Source organism: Brienomyrus brachyistius, chromosome 13, assembly GCF_023856365.1.
Source record: "Brienomyrus brachyistius isolate T26 chromosome 13, BBRACH_0.4, whole genome shotgun sequence".
NCBI classification, from domain to species: domain Eukaryota; kingdom Metazoa; phylum Chordata; class Actinopteri; order Osteoglossiformes; family Mormyridae; genus Brienomyrus; species Brienomyrus brachyistius.
The window spans coordinates 16,898,732-16,923,162 of NC_064545.1; the positions used below are offsets into that span (position 1 = coordinate 16,898,732).

The window sequence follows — 24,431 nt, forward strand, 5'->3', positions numbered from 1 at the left end:
TGCTCGATCTTTCTGCGGTCTCACTCTCTGTTGCTAAATTGTCTCCAACCCTCACACAGTAATCATGAGCGTTTGTATGTCTTATTTACCCCCCCCCCCCCCCCCCACACACACACACACACGCATACACTCACTGTTTTTAGTCTGCCTTGTACTTAGCTACAAGTTGACAAATTATAAATACTATGTGTTTGAATTTTAATTGGTTGTTCAGTCCACAAGGGGGCGCCAGTGTTTTCTACTACAAATGTTCAAACGTGAACGAGGATTTGAACCCTTATACTATATGTGACATGGAACCTGCCTCGCCTATGCTGTGTGAGATCCTGGGATCTTACTTGGAAATACGGAAAGGTCATTCTAGTGCCACATCCAATGTCTGTTGGCTCTCAAAGCCTCATCAGCTTTTTTTCTGGTTAAGTTCTTTACAATGCCTACTTAGAAATCGCCATCTCTAGTGTCACTCAGACTGGAATCGGTGCCATTTTGTACCCGAGTCGTTTAAAATGTGGAGAAAAGACGGAAGATCCGTTCATTTCTGATTCATTCCAGAACGCAAGACTTGATTCAGTATCGTAAACAGCATGTAATTTAATCAATCTAAACCTAACATCGCTTCTCCGAATTCACGTTGCCGGCTACGTACGTATAGGACCCGGGGGGTGGGGGGGGTAACGTTGTACTGAATACGTATGGCTAAACAGACCAATAATAGGAGCTTGTCATATTATAGCTACCTCGGGATGTCAAAAAATATCCTTTGAAAAAAAGACTTTGAAACATAATACAAATGTTACCGAAATAACCCAAATCATTATAATCAACCATATAATCAAGATTGAGAGGATGTATTTACTAATTTCAGCAGCTAATTTAATGGAAGGTTTTATATCTCTCTAAACAGTTCTTCTTTCGAATAGGCTATAATGTAAGCTGTTCTATCTTTAAACCCACAAACAATGTAATACATATATACCTTTTAAGAACTTTTACGTGAAGTTTTAAAACCCAATGGCCACACAGTTTGCGTTGTGAATTTTACCGCTTGATTTTACCTCAGACTGCTTCCCGCCTTTTTCACCGAGTTTAAAAGCGCGACTGGCACGCTGTAGTTCGCCGTGCGTCTTTTCGTTGCTGGTAAAATGGAATTTGGCTGAACTGGGTTACTTTGTCACTGTCAATTAGTAAAAAAACATATTTCCATTAATATTTATCTAAACGAACCCACTGCAAAAATATAATCACAATGTTGTATTTTTTCAGGGGCTGAGCCCCCCTATTTTTCAAATCCTAGACTCGTTCCTGGTAGTAACCATTAGCCAGTGCAGTGTGTGTAGATCATCGAGGGCTTGCTAACCAACCATACACACAAAACAGTGCAGTAAGCCTGCTGTTACAGTACCATGGGAAAAATCTGGGTCGTGTACATGTGCAGAGGTTTATCTGGTATTTGGAGGCGTTTTCCTCTTGGGTATGTTTTACTCTTTTGAATTCCCCTTAAAAACCCGGAGCAAAGGGACCGGGAGGCGTACTGTGATGGGGGCGAGTCGATGCAGCACTTCATTGAAAATTCACACTGAGAAGCATTCTTCAGCAATCTGTATGGGGAGCGTGAGCCCACAACTCCTTGTAATAGACTTTTCAGACATCTGCAACGTCTTTGCTGTTGTGGTCATTATTCTCAGAATGTATTACCCAGTCCTAGAGGGGAAGAAGACGTTCAGCTTGATGTCCTGCTTGTTAGGGTTAGGCTTTTACCCTTGTGTCCGCTCCAGGTTGTTCTCCTAGGGTGTTATGACACCTCGTTCTGTATTATACTCACCCTGCTGAGTTTCGTTTTTGTTGCTTTACCGTAACTCTGCCTACTTTTCACGCGTGGTGCATTTTCTGTGTTGTTGGCTGGGTATTCACTACACCCAACAAGCAGTGGCTGATTCTTTGTCTTCTGTCCGGGTGGGGGGGGGGGACTAGGATTCTAACAATCAGAACTTTGGCCAGAAAAAATCCCCACTCCCCAGAGCTCAGAAAGAGAAGCATGCTTGAGCAGAAGCCCTCAGGCTGATGAGGCCTCAGAGAGGCATTCAGATGAGGTGATTCTGGGTGGTTTTGCCCGCACTGAGAATACTGCACCCCCTCTTAACACAACTCAAAGTCTCTGTCACAGAGAGACAGATATTACAATGAGACTTGATAATGGATTCGACAGAACTCCATCACTTTCATCACTTTGTTTGATGCTTCTGTTAGGAAATCAAAAAAAGATGGCAATACTCTAGATTCATTTCATAAGTAACCTTTAATAAAAGACCTTTTCTTATACTCTTTACCAAGTAGGGAGTATGAAATAACTGCATCCACCCATTCACATGGCTTCTGGAGAATCTGCACTGTTTAGCTAATTTGGAGTCACCAGGCAGTCAGCAATGAGATGTAGTGTGTTATGCTTAAAAAGATCATCTCACTGTTTATCTTTGTCATGGTCGCAGAAGGACCTGGAGCCTATCCCAGGCATGCTGGGGTTACACCCCGGACCACACATACACATCCACACTACAGGCAATTTAGAGACACCGATTAGACCAACTGGACATCTTTGGACAATGGGAAAAGATCTGCATGACACAGGGAGGACATGCGATGTCGAAGCGCAGAATAGGGGTGCTATTCGAATCACTGACCCCGGAGAACTGCCCTGTTTAGAAAAGATAATAAATATATAAATAAAAGATTTGCAGAAAGTGCAGCGGAGGCTGTTAACGGTCGCTTGAGATCCATGTAGGAAAGGTGACACATCACATTCCCTCCCGAGTTAAGCGGTTGGATTAAAAAAAGCTGCAGTGGCTAGGTATTTTTAAGTGGGCGTAGGTGTGACTGGAACCACAGCAATAAATGTGGAACAGTGCTGCATGGTTGCTAATGTACTGTTAAAAATGGAGCAGGGCATGACCGGCGCAATGTCTATAAAATATTCATAATCATAATTAGTAAGGCTTTTCTAACTCTGAAATATACAACAATAAGAAGACTTGCACCAGAGAAACCAGGGAAAATATTTGTATATATAATAAATCCATGAAGACCTCTCCATCCGGTCAAGATTTATAATACGCAACAAGGCAACGCGAAAGAAAATGGAGGCAAATGTACAAGAAAAGCACGTGAGTTAAAGCACACCCTCCTCGAGAAGTTTGTTAATCCCCTGGCAGATGTTCTTCAAGTAAAGTCCGTACTCCTCGGAGGAGCCGTAAAGCACAGCCAGGAACTCCACGTCTGCAAAGTGGTTGAAGACGTGGTCAATGCGGCTATGGGAGCGAGCTGTCAGGTGGGCCTCCACCAGCTCATGCAGAAGGTCCCGGCACTCCAGCAGCAGCTCTGAGAGAAGGTTTCGGTCAAAGGTGTATTCCACCTCATAGAAGCTGACCGTCGTCATGGCCGCCTGATTCATCTTCTTCTTGAAGCGTTCTGCCGTCTCCATCTCATCTGGGCTGAACTGGTGGTTGCGGTAGAGGATGCCGACCTTCAGAGCAATCTTGATGACATCCTTGATTATCTTGTGCGCCTCCTTCTTACTCTGTGTGTACTCGCGGGTTGCCTTGTACAGCTCGTCCAGGATCTCGCTGCTGGTGTCATCAGTCAGTAAGTTGGCCACCACCATAGTAGCCATCTTGCTGAGGATTTTCTTCTGGGCTTGCAGAGTCAAATTCCTGGAGTTGAAGCTCTCAGGACCTGAGGGTGAAAGACAGAGATGTGTCAGCCTCTATGGAACTGTGTGACAACATGGTCACCCAAACCAGTCAAGTAGGAAAGGTAAGAATGTCTTAATTTGATGACTGTGTGGAGACAGCTGGAGGTAAAGCAAACAAGGCAGTGTAAAACTGTTAATAAGAATAATAATAATAAACTCACACTGTAAACGCAAGCCAGACATGCCAGGCTGAGTATGATAGTTTGTAAACAGAGAAACACAATATGAGAGTAAAACTGACAGTACAGTTTCTGGGGGGAAAAAACCCTGAACCTTTTCCCCCCATAGCTATAGAAACATAATGAACCTGAGTGTGGTTTTTTTAAACAATACCTGCTACTTCAATATGCCAGTTCTACTCTAGGTCTCATTTAATGCTTTTAAATTACTTGCTGCTTTCATCTCCCTAATAACCCACAGTGTGTTCCCCTGGCACCCATTATTCCCTTCTGTTTTAAATTCATTGCGTGTTAATTGTGACTCCATTTAAAAATTCTGCGTGAAATTCTGTCCAAGTTTACCTTTGAATTCTGGGGCTTTGAAGTGGCATTTTGATTTTGAAGCTAATCCGTTTGGCATCGAGTGCTGCTCTGGATGAGAGCACATGCTAACTGACAAGAACATGAACCTTGATAATAACAATTAGCCAGTTTGGCGTTGGTGGGAGGGGTGCTGTGACTAGAACTACTGTAACTTTTTTAGAAGCCTGGCATCTGTCATAACCCTCAGTTTGTCTTTGCAGGGGTGGGTAAATGGCAATAATGCCCTCCCCCCCAAACTAAGTAGATGGTGTTTTAGCAATCAACTTCGAAGCGTAGGTCAAACAACAAGCCCATTGCTTGTTATCATTCAGCTCTGTTTAGTCTGTCAGCTCCACTGCAGTCTTTTCTCCTTTCTACAGTGAAAAGAGGACGAGTTAATCCAGGACATTTCTAAAGACCTGGTAGTCATTCTTGCATAAATTGTGGTATATAAACAAGTTTGCTGAAGGCTTTCTGCTGTTTTGCCAACTGTGTTCCGGGCTTATAGATGTCCAGGGAATCGTGATGAGTAAAGTTTTTAATTGCCGTGTAATTGACATAATAATGCAGTAGATTAAATGCTGGGTTCTCATGTTTTGCCCTTTGTGGTGGTAAAACAAGGGTTTTTCTCTCGCTTTCATTTTCCTTAGTGCCACATTTGAGAGGCATTTTGACATGGCACAGGGTGGTTTCACGTAATATGTTTTAAATACATACATTTGCTGTAGGGGACACTGGCACAACAGAGAGATGCAGTCAGTCTGATACTGTAGCACACAGAGATGGCTAGGCACCAGGGCTCTGTTTGTCGGGGGCTCAATGAGGCCTAAGCTCATGCTGCCTGTCCCAATTTGAGAGTCTTGAGTAACTCGAGCCTTTTTCTGATTTCTAGCATCCAGACCCGCAGTTCCTGAGACAGTGGAATTTCACAGGCTTTCTCAAGCTCATAACTACTTACACAAACCGATATCCCTGCGCAAAAAGCACATGGGCTTATGGCGACAAATGAGCTGCCGCCATGAGGCTCGGGGTGCCTCTGGGTGGGCCTCCAAATTGGCTTGCAACAGAGACACGCTGGCAGAAACGAATCCTCCCCAGCCTACAGTGATGTTCTTAATCATGCCCTGTTGGAATGGCTATGGAAGTCATTAAAATCTTTAAATATGTACAGCTTGATCCCTTTTGCCTCAAGAGTATAATAAAGACTTCTTTCAAGTGCTTGCTCTGTGATGGCAAGTTGGCCATGTGGCTACTGTTTTGAGGTGTCTTTCTCTTCTGTTAACATTGCTTCATCTTTTATAATATCGCCTGTGATTCTCCGAGCCATATATGCTGTGCCTGAGCAGCTCCCCTAGGGTTTGTCTGCTGTATCTTATTGGGATCCTTTTGATTCGTCTCAGCCACAAAAAAATACAAATCTAATAAGGCCCATCCCAAAGCAGAACATCTGAAAGAGTTCTTGATTGCTGCTTATGATCGTGGTTAGATGAGACAGTCTTCCAGCTGTGTAGTAGGCCGTGACTGATGGCGGGTTCTTCATTTGGGAGATGAAAGGAGTGCTACTGAAAGTCAGTGCACTGCTGTTTAACCGTCTGATATCACAAAAGGTGGAGCGTGAGCAGCAGATTCAGGGGATCAAAGACCGTTCGGCAGTCCCCGGGTGTGGCCTCTGGCCATTTGCTTCTCAGCCTTTGACTGCAACTGAGGCTGCATAAAGTCGAGTAACATGTGCAGTGTTTGTTGTCCTGTGAAAAGACGTGTGGTAGGGATATAAACAGAGGAGCGAATGGGCGCTGGGAATGAGTTTACTGAAGTCTTCATCAAAAGTGATTGGCTGTCATCTGTAGGAAGCAACAACAAAACATGTTGTAGTCATGGCCTGGCTGACAGGATGAGCCGAGATCCTGATGTGACCAAGTGTGGTCCATGTGTGTTCACAACTATAAATGGGACTCTGAGTTTTAGTAATGAAATGTATTTAGAAAGGTCTCGGTGCAGTGACTCTTATTTTACGAGAACAAATTGAGGATTTGCTTTATAATAATTTTAAAGCCACGTGGTGGTGTTTTCTGGCACACTTGCCGTGACCAGAGGAATGTCTGCCTGAGGATTTCTCCTGTGTCTAGTGGTCATATATCGGCTGTTTTTAAACAATATTCAACTGAACGACTGAGAGCTCAGAGTTAACAGGGCAGTAGTGTTGTACTGTAAACAGACAATCATCTCAGGGCACATTTGCTGTTAATCATCTTTTCTTCTGGGCCTTGCTTTTGTTGAAATAATAGGCAAGAAGAAAGATGGTATTCCTTATCATAGTGTGTTCATTTACATGTTTTTACGTGTTTTTCTGGCATTTACGTGTTTTTTTTTTTAAACTACCTTTCTCAAAATTGCCATAGCAAAATCCTCCTGAAACTGGAAGTTTTGGTGAAATCATATGTCAGCTGCTGGTCAACAAAGTCATCACTTGATATGAATGTTTTTAGGTTAATTTATGTATGTGTATGCGCAGCTGTGTATGCGCAGCTCTGGACACGCTGAGCGTGATCGATTCGCTAGCGTCCACTTTCAATACCAACATGGATGCTTTTGACGAGCATTGGGGTAGTTTGCAAACCCTACAGACTATTTACAAGGTAATAAAACTCTTATATACATGTACATTAGTGTGCATGAAAGTGAAAATCTCACACCAGCCAGCTGACCGAACTTGGCGGCCCTGTGAGCTTGCTGTCTGAGTTTGTAAAACATAGAGAAACGATAACAAACCTCACTGCTGTAGTACGTGTGCAGGGAGTATCAGAATAATAATTTATGTTATTGTTATTTCTGTGTTTCCGCAGAGTGGATATGCGAGTGTTGTGCTTGTGTGGAGAAGTATGAACCAGCCTCTAGGTTAACTAGTTGTTCTCCTTTTGCTCTCAGTGCAGCAATGTCATGTAGGGACCCACTGCTGCTTGGGTGTGTGATCTTTCTAAAAAAATAAATAAAGCCTCAAGCCTATATCTGTGATACCCTTAATCAGCTGGTTTAGACACATTGATGCCATGTGGCGCTGAAGCTGTTCCTGCTGCCACAGCATCCTGGGTGTAACACAGGCTGTCAGTCACACTGTTTGCCATTAATTGAGAGGGGCTGTTACTGGAGATGGAAGGGGGCCCAGACAGGGCTGATGGCAAATCCCTTGTCAATCTTCATGCTGTCAACACACCCCCATAGATGCTGCAAGAACGCACCATCAGCTGGGTTGGAGTAATACTCTAAGGCGGTGTTCCCCAACCTGGTCCTCGGGGACCCACAGTCGGTCCATGTTTTCCCAGCTCCCTGCCAGACAGAGTTTGCATGGTCTCCCCGTGTCATCGTGGGGTTTCCTCCGGGTACTCCAGTTTCCCCCCACAGTCCAAAAGCACGCTGCGGCTGATTGGAGTTGCCACATTGCCCATAGGTGTGTGTGTGTGCACGAGAAAATGGCGTGTGAATGTGCCCTGCAAAGGGTTAGCGTCACATTTTGGGTTGTACCCTGCCTTGCACCTGTAGCCTCCAGGATAGGCTCCAGACCTCCACGACCCTGAATAGGACAAGCAGTTACGGAAAATGCGTGGATGGAAGAGTGACCATTTCGTACAGTGCTTATACATTTGTCTTAAGACTGCAGTAGATAAAACATCTAAAGTTCCTGAATCATAGCTGTGAAAAATCACCAATACGTCTGCAGGATCCTCGGTGCGAATGACTGTATTACTGGCAAAAATCCATAGGTGTGTTTTGTAAAGCACTGCATTTGTGCTTTCAGAAGACAAAGAACTTTCACTTTACAGAACTGTCCCTTCAGGGTATATTGGGGAAAACAAATTATTTTTAACTACAAATAGAAAATGTGTGTGTAATTTGTTATATGTTTTGGTAACACTTTACTTGAGGCGGCATAAATAATATTGTGTTATGCTATTAGTTATGTACTAATTAACCACAAACTAAATCATAGTTACATACTGATCTCAAGTTCATTCATCGCTAATAAATTGTGACACATCTTTTATGTGAAGCAGTTTCTGTATTTGTAATGCAGTAAATGCATTTGTTTCTATATCAGTTTTGTAAACCTTTGTGAACTACTGAAAGAACTAGTGAAGGAACAAGTAATGAATAATACAAGTGAAATACTGATCTCATATTTGTTCATCATTACCGAATTGTAATTCGTGCATATTTCATCCCAAGCAATTACTGTGTTTACCATATTCTGTAAGCCTTTGTGAACTACTGAAGGAACCAATAATGAATAACACAAGTGAAATTGTGATCTCATGGTTGTTCGTCATTAATGAATCATGACGCATCTTTTTACCTCAAGTAGGTACTATATTTGTTCATGATTTGTACTTCAGTAATAACTGTGTTACTACTTGGTATTTGTGCCGTTTTATTAAAAAATGATTAAATGTGAGACCCTATACTGGATAAGCAGTTGAAAGATACATTGAACAAATGAACAAACGTGGCTTAATCAGCTGCGATGTATTGGCATCCCAGCCTTGTGTCCTGTGCTGCTTGAGATATACTCCTGACCAGACTAACTAGCCGGAAGATCAATGGGTGTAACCTAATCTGCTGTGATGGGCAAAGATCCCATCCAGGATGTCCCCTGCCTTGTGCCATGTGCTTCCTGGGAGAGGGTAAGTGGTTATGGAGAGGGCTTAGTTTCTAATAGTATTCCATTTTTTTCTGGACAAAAGCCAGAAACATTGAATCTTGGATGAAAGTTTTGTTATTGTAGAGTGAATCTCTTGGATGAATTTTCTATGATTTTTATAGCATGGATGGGCTGACCAATTTTAGTAAGTTGTTCCATCCAGGAGGAGATGGTGCCTTGGAGATCCTCCAGAGTAACTGAAATTTGAGTTCATTAGCACAAGATTAACTGGCCCGCTAATTGGTAGATTTAGTATTAAATGCCTTGTGAGGGTGTTTGTTTTGGTTTATCCCAAGCAACAGTGATGGTGGCTGCATTCCCCCCCTACAAGTGTACCAGTCACTGTGGGTTTGCGAGCCTGACAACTTATTTAATGGTGCTTGAAATGTCTTACGCTCCTATTTAATTAGGTGCCGTCTTCAGTGATGCCAGCCCACAAAAATAGCCCACGTCTTTTGGTCATTAGTATATCAGTGCTTTAACAGTTGGGCTGGAAGGAAGCATTCAGCAATAAAGAAAGCTAAGAATACTGTCATGTATAGAACTCTTACAAATTATTGAATGTATTTGCGTTTTGAACCAGGGTAATGAATTGTGTTAAGCATTATCAGATGCTTAATGCTTATTAACTTACTATGTTACTGTTAATACTATAATTCTGTAATATCGCAAGATGCTAATGATCTTTTTCCAGAATTGTATCAGTTTCGTTCATTTGGGATATTGCACGCTGTCTGAACATCATTTAATGTCAGCCAGAGAGTCGTAATAAGTGAACATTTGCTTTCTTGTCCTCGGCACGTGTACACCGTCCTTGCAGGGCCAGCTGCCATCACAGATTGTTCTCCCTCAGCTGTCTGAAGGCCGATCGTAAGCAGGCACATCTGCCCGGCCAACCGAGAGCCCCCCGGCAGCTGTTAGTGAGCATCACCCACGGGCTCATTGCTGCCAGGTGCATTTACCGTGGGCACGAGACTTCCCCGAGGTCAGCCCAAATAGAGGGGGCTATCAGCCCCCTGTGATATCTGACATGGCGAAGGTCACTTTACATCGCTTTCACCTGCTGAGTGTGAGGAGAGGAAGGGAAGTGGTCTGCCTGTGTCTCCATCAGCAAATAATCAGCCTCGCCACGGAAGGTCTGCCCCCTCGGCTGTGAGGTTGGGCGTCCGTCTCCCGTCGCTTGTTCATTTGCTTTCCTGAATATTGTCGCTGTACATACAAGAAAGGCCAACAAGCTGCCTGTTTACAGCAGCCTTGGGTAGGCGGCCTTAGAGCCCCGAAGCCTTGCAATTTTATTAGGAATACTAGTATGCCAGATGACACCCAATGACAAACCACTGATGACAAACAACTATTATTTGTTGTTTTTTGCCCCTGTGCTAATTTATACAGAGCTTCTGTTTCCTGTTGCGCTACGCAAGGAATGAGTTTTTGCCTACAGTTAATGTTGCTTTTGCTGATAATTTTAGATCAGTCAAGGAAACAAACTTGTGTTTAAAAGAGTGAAGGCCATATAGGTGTCTTATCTCTGTCAGATGAGAGGGCCAAAGCAACACGGTCTGTCACTTTATATGCCAGTGTTATCACCTTAAAATGGGCCTTTATCCAGCTGGATGGAAAGGGCACACACTGAAGTATCACTGAGCTCTTGGCACGTGAAGCCACAGTGCGACTCAAACAGCTTATGGCTGAGACAGCCCGTGGTTTGTGCATGTGTGCGTATGTGAGTGTGTGCACGTGTGTGTGTGGGTTTTATGTGTATTACATCATGGGGACTAAATGTCTGCCCCGTGAGATTAAAAACCTGTTAATTTGACGTTCTGGGGACCATTTTTTCGGTCCCCACGAGAGGAAATTCACTCTGATACTTACAGGTAATACCTTTGCTCCACTATAACTACTGAGATACGCCTAGATTCCACCGCTGGTCCAAGTCCCAAATATGGTGCAATGCAAAGTATCAGACCTACTTTTTAAGTGATAATTTTTATTTGTAAATAATTTTTTAAACACATTTTTTACTGCGTCATCATGTATGTGACACAATCGCTAAGCCAGCAGGGTAATTCAGAGCGTTTTACAGCTCTTAACTGGTTTACAATAAGATATGAACTGATGATGCTTAGGTTAAGCACACTGTTGAAAGGTAATTCAGACATGCCCTCTTTAGAATCCATTTTCTGATATGTTACAAAGCTGAACCCCATCAAGGAACTTTCCAGCTTTCTGAGGGCTCGTTTTCTTAATCTGAAACATGGAGAGTCGTGGCGTATGATGCTGTCCTTAGAATGCCTCTCAGAGGGACTCCTTTGAAGGACCGGCTGTGTAGTGTTCTCCTCTGGACTGAAAAGCAGCCTCTCTCTTCTTAAAGCATGTGGGGTGAAACTCAGTGGAAACTTCACTGGAATCCTTGACAGCCATGTGCTTGTAACGCACTGTCTGCCTCAACTGTATGTCACTATGGGCATGAGTGTAAACTTATGCAAGGATGCATATGCAACCAGGTACGGCTGCTGTTGCATTAAATCTCCATCACTGGCGTCTCTGTCAAACAATTAAAAAGAGCTTGTAGTTTACATCTCCGCTGAGCTGGATTTAATGTACTGGGAAGGGTCATCCTGTTCCCCTAAGGAAGTTTCCAGTATGGTAAGAAAAAGTTTGTTATACCTCAGGGGACGTTATCTGATGTGATAATGGGGTTATATAATCCTATTGATGTAGCTGTAGATTATTTCCTAAGATTTCTTGGAAGCTTTCTCATGCTTCATTTTACTCAGTGGGTCAGGAACATGTGCTGAGATGAGGAACTTCTTGTTCCTCGGTTCCAGGTCAGCAGATAGCCCATAGATACATTTTTCCGTTTAATAGCTTAGCGTAATGCAAAGGAACTACCGGTCCCGGTGGGTCTCCTGCCAGCCTCTGCTAGGCTGGAAGCTTCTGCCTTATGTCTTTGGAGGGAGCCTGTCCCAATGATGTGGAGTTTCCAGAAATAACATATGGAATATACCTTCGGAACCTCACCACCATGCCTTGCCCTGTTTTTTTTCCCAGGATGTTTCCCTGTATAGTTTGAAAAGTGAGCTTGGGGGAAAGTGTAAATTCAATATGTTTACATTGACTGCCTTTATTTTATTGAGTTATTACCATAGTTTAGGAGTAGGCAGCCCTGATCCTGGAGTACTGGTGCCCAGCAGGTTTTCCATCCTTCCTCTGATGAACCTCAACTGATCTCAGGCAGATAGGAATTCTCAGGTAGGATAGAAAACCTGCCGGGTACCAGCACTCCAGGGTCCAGGTTGCCTACTCATGCCATACCTCTTTGTGTCCTTTAATTGGAAAAATGAGGCTTTGAAATCCACTGTGACTTGGGTGACTGGCACTGCTGATTGCTTCTGTGACCCAGGGGGAGCCAACAGTGTAAACATGGGTGGACAGTAAGTGCACAGTAATTTCCCCTGCCGTGAGGTTTCAAAACCTTATTGTCATTACTTAGCTTTCTGTCATTATTTATATCTCATGGGTCGTGACTGTTTCAAGCGAATAATTAGCTTATGTGTGATTTCAGTCTGTAATTCAAGAAACTAAAATTGGTTTAGGTGTCATTTTCTTTTATGACTGCTTGTTATTCTCGGAAACACGAGCAGCAGTGAGAAAACGGCATGATGCAAAACGGTCCAAAAAATATGCAAATATCTTTCACAGAAATATGCAGATTCATATGGCATTTCAATTTATTTGACTCTCTCTTTTGTCCAAGGCAACATAAAGTTGAGAAAGCAGGGTCAGCCAGTCCCTGGAGCATTTGGGCTTTAGGGCCTTGACCAGGGGCCCGACTGTGACATCACTCTGTTGACCACGAGGCCCAAACCAGCCACCTACCCCGCAGTGCCACATGCAGAAGACCACAGAAGAATTTTCTGTGAGTTTTTATGTCTAGTAAAGCCTTTCCTCTGTGGCCTGCCCTCTACGACCTGCCCAGTGGCCTTTCACCACACCCAGCCCCCTCTGTTACCATCGCCATGGGGATACTGCTTACCCCAGTCACTTAAAACAAGCCGGCGTCAAAAGGTCAGGCTGTGTAATGGTGGCCGCACACTTCAAATGACGTCTGGGCTGAATGAAACCGAACACGTTGGTGAAAACAATCTGTCGCATACTTCAAACGCCTCGTTCGTATTGTGTGTCGCCACACCCCTACATTAGTGTTTCCCAATCCAGGCCTTGGGGACACACAGACGGTCCATGTTTTTGCTCCCTCCCAGCTCCCTGCCTGTAGGTCCCCAGGACTGAATTGGGAAATGCCCAAAAGGGTGCAGAATGTTTTTGAAGCAGCAGACTCGTATACCGAGCACATTTACACGTATCCTGGAGAGTGAGTCATTTTAATAAAATGACAGCTCTTTTAAAATGAAAGTGACTGTCTTTATTAACTGCCACTGTCGATTTAATACTAGCAGCAACACAGACAGGGAAGCCAGCAATTTACACCACACTCACGGTTACATGCTAACAACACATGCATTCCATGGGAAATGTGATACTGGTATGGCTTGTACTCATTACAGAAATACTTGAATATACATATTAATTTTCACTATTTAAACTCTGTGCAAATCTGGTAACTGCATAATTAATCCTGCTGACCAGCCTTGTGGCATGACATTTATGTTAGTCAGCAGTGCCCCTGAACAGGGATGACCGCAGTGATTATGCATCATTCGTCGTCGATTGAGAAAATGATGTCGATTCCATCGATTTTCTTTGAAGTAGGCAGCCACCTTAAGGCTGGGCTGTAACAAACACCCATTTTTAATCAGTTATGTCATTTTGTGGCTGAGAGCTAGTACACTAGAGATGCTACATTTACACTGTTGCTCTCGGTTTCTTTACCTCCCTACTGAATTTTTGCTTCTCTCTTTCGTGCATCATCAGTGGGTTTCCGCTGGGAGCTGACTCCAAGGTGGTAATGTCCTGTGACCCTGTGCCAGGCCATCGTGTGCTATCCCTCGCCGTGGAAACTGGGCCTGACAGATGGACACGGTGGGTAGGACATGGCACACACAGGACAGGTGGCCTGTTACGGGAGCCGCCTTTATCAAAGGAGACGCAGTGTGCCAGCTCAGAGGAACTAGGCCACAGCCTGGCCAGCGTGCTCCCATTGCTGCGATGTCCGTCTAAGTGTGCCTCGATGGGACACGGCGCCGCTCTCTAAGTGTGCTGTGCTCTGACTGGGCCGGTGATCATTCTGTGAGGGTTTGCCCGTAGTCCTCATGAGTATGCGGCTGACGTGGCTTCCCAGGGGACGCCAATGTAAGAGAATTAGACTCACTGGGGCCAACCTCTGCCGTTCCAGGAATAACAACCTTCCCTCTGCCTGGCTGTGAGCGATTGGGGGGAGCTCTTCGCACCCACCTGGGGTCTGCTAATCACCTGATGCCCGTCGCATGACTGCCTTTGGGCCGAGGACGGTACAGCCTCCTGAGTCCGGGAACAGGCCGATGGGTATGAATTGTTTCCCTCCAGGGGCCACCGTGTAACAAAAACAGGAAAATGGAGGGAAAAAAACCAGAAGCCCCCCCCCCCTTTATACAGTCTGGGTGTTTATCCTCTCTGAAAAGCTAAGGGTGCCTTCCTATTTGCAGAGAATCTGTAAATAGCTGACAGAATCTGACAGGGAGGCTCCGCTGCGGGGTGGGGGAGCCAGTGGCTTCTCTAGTGGAAGCACGTGGTGGGGCTGCAGTGTGGGGGCTTCCACTTTGCTTTCTGACTCACAATGGGCTGCCGACATATGCTGCAGGCTCTGTCTGGCCACAACCCCCACCCGGAAGTCTCCGGCAATCTAAATGGAAAAATCCAACAACCCTTTAGAGCAGCGTTTCTCAACCCGGTCCTTGGGACCCACGGACGGTTCATGTTTTTGCTCTCTCAGCTCCTTACCAGGGAGCAAAAAACGTGGACTGTCCACGGGACCCCGAGAACCGGATTGGGAAACAACGTTTTCGAGATTCTTCATCTGGCTTTGAAAACAAATAAGTTTTTTTTTGTTTTTTTTTTTTAAAAAAAGGAATTTTCAGGAGAGTCTCATAAAATGCTGTTATTTCAGGTTCACTTCATTTTCTCTGAGGTTTACGTCTTGCTTAGCTTTTCTCTGTGCCGTGGTTGCATTTATTCTGGCTCTCAAAGTCCTTGGCCACCCTGTTTTACGCAGTTTGCAAAGTTCCTGGAAAAAGTGGCTCCTAAGGAGGAATAATACAATAATGATCAACTTAGTGCTGGCAACTACGGTAGAGGGTTAACAGAGTCCAGGAGCTCCTCCCGTGTCTGACTCGCTCGCCCTGGCCCCGCTCGCTTATCTGATCGCGGCTTGGTCGTTTTCCCCGTGATGCCGACGAATGACTGATAAAGGATGGGCCGTCAGCCAGCGTGAGGGACCAGAGACCCCGGAGGGAATCCCGGCTGTGCGGCCACGGTGGGAGTGGTGAGGAGGTCTGGCCAACTGCACGGAGGAATCACTTGCTGCGCCTGGCTTTTCAGCATATGGAGTATGACCATCTCACTGGGCTCTCCTCCCATTCAAAGCAGAAAGAAGAAAAAAAAAAAAGTTCTTTTGCCGAGTAGCATTTGGGATTCTGGGATGTTGACCCCTACCATCCATAGGGGCGAAGTGACTGCTGTTACCACGGCAACCGAACCTCCGAGCCAAGTAGCCTCTGTTGATAATACCTTTACTGCATCTTAAATACTCACATGGAAAGTACAATGGACAATGCTGGGCAATGCCAACTTAATATCCAATTGTCTCTCTTTGGGAATTACAATATTTCACCCCTCACGCTTGTCCACATGCTGGGGGAAATAACTGTGGTGTCTGAATACTTGGCCCAAAATAGGCTCGACAGAATACTGGGTTGATTACAGCCTGTGTTGGCGCTGAGGCTGGGGTCTGTGTTTCCCGACTCCACTCAGATGAAATCTGGCTCGCCGTCCCCTCCGGAAAAACAGCTCTGCCTCCGTCACACATAGAGTGTCTCTTTAAGCTGCAAGCAATGTTCCTCTGTTCCTCCAACAAGCCTCTGTGGATGCCAGGAGGGCACCGATGCCACGGCTACAGGCTGCCAAAGGGAGCCTGCAGACTGCTGAGTTTCTCAAGGAGGACCGCGCTGGGCTTTATGAACAGAACTTAACGCCGAATTCCACTGTGGCCAAATAAATGACCCTTCTTCATCCCCCTGCATCAACTTTTCCAGCGAAAGATGCCCCCATTCCCATTCCGGAGTTTGACGGATTTTCCGGTCTTGAGCATTGGCATCTAATCCAGTCACCAGAATGCAAATATACATCTGCAGACCAGATTAAAACTAGGGGAGGTTTATAGTGCATCAAAATGACTCTCGTGATTTTTTTATCAATCAATATATTTAAGGTAGGATTTTGGTGTTCTCCATCATGCCAAATGGATGTTTGGAAGATGCATTTCAGGATATGCACACATCTTAAACGCAAGAGAGGGAACTGTCGTGGATTTTAGCTAGACTTGTGTGACGCGTCATTACAATAAATTACGAGGCATCCATAGTGTTCATGATGTTCTTGGAAATATTAGAAGAATAAATTCTTCGGTCCATCAGACATACCTATGAAGGGCCGGGAGGCACACTGACGCAGAACAAAGGAAAATATATAACAGAATCATTCGATACCACCAGTGGATGTGATCGAGGGTCCCTTTAATCGCATTCTGTCAGCCTTGGGAAAAATGGCCCCATCTTGCTAAAAATACAGTATACCTTTTCCTCGAGGACTGTAGCACACACATATACAATAGAAGAGGGACAAAGCGGGTTGCTTTGCTGGAGCCGTGAGGTAAAGGATACTAAACGGACAGTTTTGGATGCACAATTTCCTTTGTATGCTTCCAGCAAAACAGTCATTTTTTTAAAATGAAAAGACGAGTGCAAGAGTATCAGTGCAGGCAGACACAGCACCTAGACTAAATATAGACTACATTTTTCACCGGCTAAGGGTTTCCTGAAAAGATATTCCAACCATTTACACGAGAGAACTTTCACAGTCTATGCAGTATTAATAGCCAAGTGCATAAATTCATTGTTAATATGAATATATTAACCTATATAAACCTATTTAAATCACCAGTGCTAAAGTCAACTGGAAAGGTTTTATTGATGTTTTGCAAACATCCTTATTCCTGAGGGTGACTAAGCTTTCTGGCCTGGCTTTCACAGTATTCATAATGTTTTGCTGCTGAAACCGGTTCTGTTTCGGTTTCATTTGGAGGATTTGCTTGGCTTAAGGCAAATGTCCAAACAAACCATTTAGGTCAAGTGGCATTGAAATGGCATTTTTCTGTTTTGTTGCTGGAAGTGCCCGCTTGTACCTGCTTCTCCAGCACCATATGGGCAGCGAATGTGCATCCTGATGACTCAATCGCAAGCCAATGGCTGTGCATCACATTGCGACAAAGACCACGCATGCACTGCAAGGAGTAATTCAACTGCATTTAACTCACGCATGCCTTAATCTTTTGCTTTTTATCTGAAAGCAGTGCCGAACAGTAAATTATTTTTATTGCAAAAAATCGGATATCGCCCTATACACTCCTACAGATAAATATTGCCGCTGCGACATTTCTTTTTACTTTGCATTATAATTGTTCATAAATGTTGCCATGCCAGCCAGTCTGTATGTATTTTACATTTATGTAACCTTATTTACTTACTCATTTATTTATATCACCTCTTTGTAAATATTGCCTCATAAGCACCTCATATTGGTATTTGCACGTCTGGTTAGATGCAAAACCGTGTTTCATTGTACTTTTAAGTTGTGTCATGAGTAATGACAATGAACTTGAATCTGAATCTTAACCTAGCTGCAGGAAGGACACAGCTCACTGCTAAGATCCCTGCCACTGATTTAACGCCCCCGCCCCCCCCCCCCCCCCCCCCAGGTATCATTCCCATTTCTTCCTTGAGAAATTGCAGCAGTTATGCTTTGCTGCTCTACATCTCTCATGAACAAAACAGCGTGCTGATCTTGATCCTGCACAATCACTTTGAACTGATGACAAACCCATCTGTGGACGAGGCGATCATCTTTGAGCCCAGAGCCAGCAGCCTGGCTGTTTATCCGTCCCCTTTATTATTTTGGCAACAACTCGACACCAAAATGTTTAGGACTAGCAGCCTGTATATATTTCTCTATCTGAGGTTCTGTCTGATGTCATGAGTTACACAAGGTCACTGAAATGAACCTCTCGCCTAAAACACTGGTTGGTTTTTGGAAACACGGCACATTTTGGTATTGGGCACAAATCTTCTGGGTTAATTCACACTCCTGAGTGATATTTATATCTCCAGCTCGTAACCCCATGAATCAAATCGCGGGGAGGGATTCGTTCTACACACATTTAGCAAATTTCTTGCAGGTATATCCTGTGTTGGTCTAACAGCTGCCATTTTTAAGTGACCCCTTTCTCGCCATTCTGTGACTTTCTTGTGCACATTGTTAAAATGCATCAGGATCTACGGTATCTTGATGAACTTCTGATGCAGACGTGCTTCTATAATCGTCATTATAAATATTTCCTTCCCGGTGTTCTGGCTTGGCGAACTGAGGAAACCGCGTGTGTCTGGAACTGATCGCGTGTGACAGCAAGCCACGGGGTGCTGTTAGATAACCGGGTGCCATGCTTAAGGGCAAAATATGACAAACATCAGAACCTGCCGGAACATGCCAGAGCTCACAGATATGACCCCCCCCCCCCGATCAGATCAGCAGCAAAAGCACAGAAAGGTAAAGGCCCAGGTCCCATAAGTTTCCCCATAATGAAAACCCTCTTACCTGGAGAGAGCTCTCCCTCGCTCAGTTCTCCTGAGTCTGAATCCATTGTTCCAAGTGCTTTGCTTTCCAGAGAGTGCCTCTTCAGCCTGGATGTGGAGTTTTTTTTGTCCTTTTTTCTATTTTTTTTTATAAAAGACTCAGACTGTGGCTGTCTGCTGTTCAGAAGGCTTCCTCTGCTCTCTCTCTTTCCCTGTCTTTCAGAGTATCCCCCTCCCTCCCCCCTCGCTCTCTCCTCTCTCTCTCTCTCCTCTCTCTCTCTCTCTGGGCTCCTGTTGTACGACTTCTTCAATTTTGAGTTCCCCTTCTCTCTCTCTCTCTCCCTCCTTTGACTTCACCCAGCTCGTTCTGAGTATTGCCTGGGGGGGGGGGTGGTATTGAGTGTCTCTGGCCCCAGGAAACAGCCACCAAACAATCGCCAAGTTACTCACGGTTAACCTAGAAGTGAAGTTTTAGCTATGTGCTATTTTTGTCCCTGGTCTGTTTAAATATTCAGGCACAGCTGGTTTACAGCTGTTTAGAAGCCTTGAGAATACCTGTGTAATAAAGTTTTCAGTGTTTAAGTTATTTGAGAAAGTAGTTTTCTTTATACAGTTGAGAAACTATGGAGCAGCCGTTGGGACATTAATCACTGATAACTCGGGTGGTTCGAATGTTTTATAGAAGGTAGTACCAGGTTTACTTCTCCATGGGAGCTGTTGGGTCCTCTAGCTCACAGTAATGTAAATATCTATGCTCCTAGCAACAGCTTTGTACTGGTTTTACATACTGATAGGTTTGACATTCTGGAAATGTAGCTTATTTCCATATGTACCGACTACAATCAGTTGTCTGTTTTCAAGCGGGTTGTTGGTCTCCCTGGGTCCCCCATGTTAAAATGTCCTGTGTGTGTGTGTGTGGTGGGGTTGGGTGTAATGTATACGAAAATACCGGGAAAAACACTTGATGATTAGTCAACAGTAAGTAGTAGCATGAGACGGCAATAAGGACAGGAACCATAACAAACAATAAGTAACAATAACACTGTACAGTACATAAAATAAGTATCGTAACAAAAACAGATGGCAAATGACAGCGGTGGGGATGAGGTGTGAAATGGACAGATATACTGGCCTTATATATTGTAAACAGCAGCTGTTAAGTAGTCTAATTTCTAGCGGGTATGAATTGTTCATGAACCTCATGGTTTGAGTGCTGATGTTTATGTACTGTCTGATGGGAGGGATACAGAGTAAAATATGGCTGTGCAGAGTGACCGGAGTCCATGATGATGATGTCAGCCTTCTTGAGGCAGGATGTGCTGGAGATATCCTGAAGTGAAGGCAGGAGCGTCCTGGCGGTCGCCTGAGCAGTCCCGACTGAGCAGCTGCCGCGTCATGAAGCAGTGCATCCGGTCAGCATGGACTTCACTCTCGAGAAGGAGGCACCTGAGAACAGTAAGAGCTTAAGGTGCATGCCTGGTTGCCGCTGATGTGTGCCGCATCCACGTAGGATGGAAAATGCCGGAGCTCAATGTGCACTTGCATACAATACCGTGGAAAAAGTCTTAGGCAGCCTAAGAAATTTTGTTTAAATGAGCTTCTTATTGGTGTGAAAGTATGATATAATGTCTGTCGAATTGTCAGCTTAGCCGATTCCAAACCTCTCCCAAAATCACCCCTGTAATCGCAGCAGTCATCCAAATCACCCATGTATTTTTTTTAACTAAACCACAAGCACACCTTCTCTCCCCTCCCCTCCGCCCATATGAATGGCCAAGAATTTCCAGCAAATAGAGTTTGATGCACCTTTAACAAGAACATATGCACCATATCTTATTCTGGCATTTGGCTTTTGCTTGGCTGGAGCGGGTGTCCCAACCACAGCTTAGTGGAAGGTAAATGCTTGCTCAGCTGTTTCTCGTGATCTTTAGCTGAAACCCACTGAAAGTCTGCTTTGTATGTCTGGAGTCAAACAACCACAGACACACTCTCTTACAGAGAGTCTGGCTCATTTTTCAGCTTTTTTTCCAGTTTGATCTTGTGCTTTATCATTAGTAGTTTCCACATGTTTACAACCACTGAGATGTTCAAGACAGAATTAATCTTCTGATGTTGTTATAAAAGTAGTGGTTATGCTACTGTTATTTTCATAACTCTTTTGTTTCAAATGTGTTTTATAGGCACAATAGTGTACTCAAATATAGGTCTGGTACTTTGTATTTAGGTCCAACATGTGAGTATTCCTTGGACTCAGACCATCAGATTTTTCATTAAAAATGTAGTTTATAGTCCTGGAGAAATTACTGTTTTTTTTTTTTTTTTTGGAAAAGGGGAACTTGAGGGAAAAATTATTTTAATCATGACAGAACGTTCTAAATACTTAAGAAGGATGTTTGTTATGTAGGGAAAGAGCCTCCACTCGGGAATCTAAAAGTGATATCAGGCTGAAAATAAGCCTTTAAAATAAGGGTCTTATTATGATAAATGTGACATAAATTCCCCTGTGCTCTCGTTGTCCCAGTTCGGTGACACAAGCCAAGCTCCGTGTAACAGCACTGTTGACCAGCGGTGGTAGCTCAGCGGTGGTAGGCCAGTGGTGATTGCTCAGCGCTGATAGGCCAGTGGTGATTGCTCAGCGCTGATAGGCCAGCGGTGATTGCTCAGTGGTGGGGCCTGCAGAGGAGTCTGTCACGCAGATGGGTGTCCTGCTCAAAGTTCAGGTAGGCGTGACCATGGCGTGACAGGCAAACTGAAGAATACCTACGTCTCCTAATTGCTTGTCTTAGATTGTCTTTCTCTGCTCTCTCATCCTCCTGGTTCATTATGGAGGAGCGACTGTTGGTATCAGTGGTCGTCTTGGATCACCTAAGGTCGCCTAAGGTGATTTGCTTGTCACTCCATTCTCAGAATTCCTACCAGTACGTAACAGATTAGGAATAAAGGGAACAAAATATCAGAACATAAAAATTTCAAATCAAAACCATGTAGTGCTGAAAATATGAGATCCTTGAATTGCTTTGGGTAAACATGTCTGTCGAATCTGAAATACAAAATGGCAGCAATGATATTTGACTGGCAAATGTATTTTTTTTTTAAAGAAAAGTGGGTTATATTTTGATATAATCTATGATGTATCTAAGTAAAACCTTTGAATCAGCTTAATTCAACAGTAATAATTCAGCAACAGCTTCACCTTAATGAAGGGTAGGCTCCATGTTCAGTGCATTATGGGAAATGCAGTCTTTTTTTGTAAGATGTTGCTGCGCAGCAGCCACCACTTGACCAGCATTCCTAATTCCCGGGTCTTCATTATGTTTTTGGGGGTGCAATTCTCCCCCAACGAAAGCGCCCTTTCAGAGCTTTTGCCACTCAAGTGAGCGTGTTTGGATTTAGGAATGCCGTTATTCATCCCTGCAAGTTACAATCTCTGCGTGTGATAATCACGTTCCTTGTTAAATTAAAGAAAACATTACCAATTTTTCTTCTGTTGATGGCTTCAGGCAGAAAGGTGATGATTAGACTTGGGGATCTAACAGAATAATACGAATTTATAAATACATAGAGGTGATAATAAGGGATTTGCAGCAGTAACAAAAATGCTGTGGTGTGGGATGATGATAAGGTAAGATGGCAGAGTTAGCACTGCATCACTGCAAACGGAGGTCGGGTCAGCCTCTGCTCTGTCCTGTGCCTATTGCATCCATATATATATTCCTCTCAAGCTAAGCAGAGATACAGTACCAGTTTGAAAACCGCAGGTTTTTACCACTTTTATTTCATAACTGCAGATTTTTTATACATAAGTACTGGAACAATTAAAAATTAAATTTTAAGTCAAATAAAACAAGGTTCCTTTTTGACATGGAAAGAGTATGTGACATACTCTGACATTTCTGACATTTTATTAACTGGTTGTGCGGTGACGGCAGAGTAAAATCTAGCCCGTCCATTAACTTTAAATGCACTAGTTACCTTTCATCCCATGAAACTGAGCAGTATTTAATGTCCCTTTTACAACGAATGCTTTGAATTTTTCTGGTGTTATAACTGCTACAGGAGCTTACTCTGAATCAAAGGTATGACATTTGCTTGCTAATAAAAGTACTCAAATAGTGAACATAATTGTAAATTTATTTAACAAAAAGAATGTTGAATATATTTTTACTAAATGTTAAGTGAGTGACATGCAAATGTACAGTAGAAAATCTCAGCGTGTACATTCACATAGTACATTTTTAATACACAATTTACAACTGAGTGCCTTTGGGTGGGGTGTGGCTGTGTAGGTTTGCACTTTGTGCCCACAACTGGAAGGTGGCAGGTTTGAATCTTACGGTCGGCAGGGTGATGTCACCACTAGGCCCTTGAGCGACGCCCTTAAGCACGGCTGCTTCAGAGACTGGCTGGCTCCATTCTCTGTCGCTTTGAATAAAAGCCTCTGCTCAATAAATACATTTAGTGCGGCATATGGCTGTTTTCCCAAAGTGTGTTTCATGGAAAACAATTTGAGCAAGTTTACGGTTCAGGTCAATGTCTGTCGAGGAGAACAGAGAACAGGTAGCACGCGGACTCATTTGTAGGGTGAGTCGTTCGTAGGGCTTCTTTTTAATTTGAAAGTGACCTTTTCTCATGAAAAAACTTAACAAGGAAAGAGGGTTTTTTATTATTATTATTTTAGAAGGATCACAATTCACACCTTTAAACACAGTCTGTTGTTATATCTTTGGATGGTCCGTTTGAAACCAGAATCAGTGGCACATTATTCAATTACATTCATCCTGGTATCCAGGTGGGAATTTGAAAATAAATGAACATGTTTTCCATGACCAGCTCTGAGCAGAGCTGGGGCAGGCAAGAAATATGAAATATGAAAATAAAGAGGACAAGAGTTATTATTTTCATATGCAGTTGCTTCAGCACACAATGCTGTTCTCTGTGAGTCACATACAGGAGTTCTTTCCTTTTATTCTTTTTTAAGCTAGACATTTTTACAGAAGATGTCAAGATGCTCAGGATCAGCAAATCACACAACGGATCAAAGGTGTGACCCCGACTGGCGTCTGAAACCGCGATCCCTGGGTTGCCTGTGGACGCTTCATTCGAACGGCTTTCATCAGCCGTAGTGTCAGCCTGCCTGAAGCAGCTGGGCTTCAGCTCACAGTGATCATAATGCCTGTCGATGACTCTCGCTTTGGGTCAGCCGAAGGTCACCGATGGCTGACGTCGGGCTCCGCACCGAACTTCACAGATGCAGAACAGTGGTGTTCAATAGCACACTCCCGCTGAACGTCAGTATTAAAGTTAGTCTGTCAGTAAAAGCAATCGACATGCCTTCAGTATGTTTATGGTCCATACGACTGGGTCATTGAAAGGCGAGAAAATAGATTGTAATTTTCCAGTTTCTAATGAAATATGGCTGTATTTTTAGTACCACCTCCTCATGTCTCCGAACTGCCCCCGAAGCTGCATGACAGTCTTGAATATGCCTTGCATTTACAAAAAAAATGAGATGGTTTAATTTCAGTCAAAAATATCAGAACCATTTAAATGGGACACATTTAAAAACGCACATAGATATCGAACTGCTTATCATTCAGCTTGCTTAATGCCGGAAATCACACATTCCCTCTTTC

General features: G+C 43.9%; 1 protein-coding gene across 1 annotated transcript; it reads right to left on the minus strand.

Moving 5' to 3' along the window:
- Positions 1 to 2,277: 2,277 nt before the first annotated feature.
- On the minus strand, positions 2,278 to 19,191 carry LOC125706848 (tumor necrosis factor alpha-induced protein 8-like protein 3). Its single transcript, XM_048973689.1, has 2 exons — positions 18,821 to 19,191; positions 2,278 to 3,726 (listed from the first exon to the last, which is right to left on the minus strand). The coding sequence occupies exons 1-2, from the start codon at positions 18,864 to 18,866 to the stop codon at positions 3,164 to 3,166; spliced, it is 609 nt and encodes a 202-aa protein (XP_048829646.1). The 5' UTR covers positions 18,867 to 19,191; the 3' UTR covers positions 2,278 to 3,163.
- Between the last annotated feature and the right edge of the window lie 5,240 nt (positions 19,192 to 24,431).